Here is a 523-nt window from a genome sequence, read left to right on the forward strand (position 1 = left end):
CTCGGCGCGGCTCCGCCATCCCCACTGTTCTGGCCCTCGGCTTGCGCTCGAGCCGGCGCTCTCTTCTACGCCGCGCCGCGTGCCTGCCCGCCCTTCCTTTTGCACTCCGTAACTTTTCTGCCCTCCACCGTCCTCAGCCGTCTCCGCCGACGCCACCGTGAGTGCCGACCGTGGCCCCTTCCCCGCTACTATGTTCTGATGGGCTCCACCGCCATCGTCAGGGTCGCCGCGGCCGCCATGTTGGATCCCCCACATAAATAGAAGCAGGCCGCTGAGCGGGCGCATGCGCATAGAGGAGACGCTCGCGTTCACTGTCGTGGCTCTTGCTCAGTTTTGCTCTTTTCCTCCCAACAGTCTGGAATCCAGACAAGCCGGCGGAAGTGACGCCACGACACCGGCCTGTTTCCTTGGAAACAGAGACGCCGTATGCTCCTTTGCTCCGAGGGAGGAGTCTGGGGTTTCCTGAGGAGCTTTCCATTCGCACCCGGAAACTGAGGCGCGTTTGGGGTTCTCCTTGGGCCAG

The 523-nt window shown here is 63.5% G+C and overlaps 1 protein-coding gene across 1 annotated transcript in view; it reads right to left on the minus strand.

Moving 5' to 3' along the window:
• The window catches only part of Ubn2 (ubinuclein 2), an 89683-nt gene extending 89398 nt beyond the window's left edge, over window positions 1-285 (minus strand). The window contains exon 1 of the mRNA XM_010631719.3: window positions 46-285. Within this exon, the coding sequence (XP_010630021.1) occupies window positions 46-285 (240 nt within the window). The remainder of the gene's footprint in view (window positions 1-45) is intronic.
• Window positions 286-523: the final 238 nt, after the last annotated feature.

The sequence above is a fragment of the Fukomys damarensis genome, unplaced genomic scaffold, assembly GCF_012274545.1.
Source record: "Fukomys damarensis isolate Sample0158 unplaced genomic scaffold, DMR_v1.0_HiC HiC_scaffold_16, whole genome shotgun sequence".
NCBI lineage: Eukaryota > Metazoa > Chordata > Mammalia > Rodentia > Bathyergidae > Fukomys > Fukomys damarensis.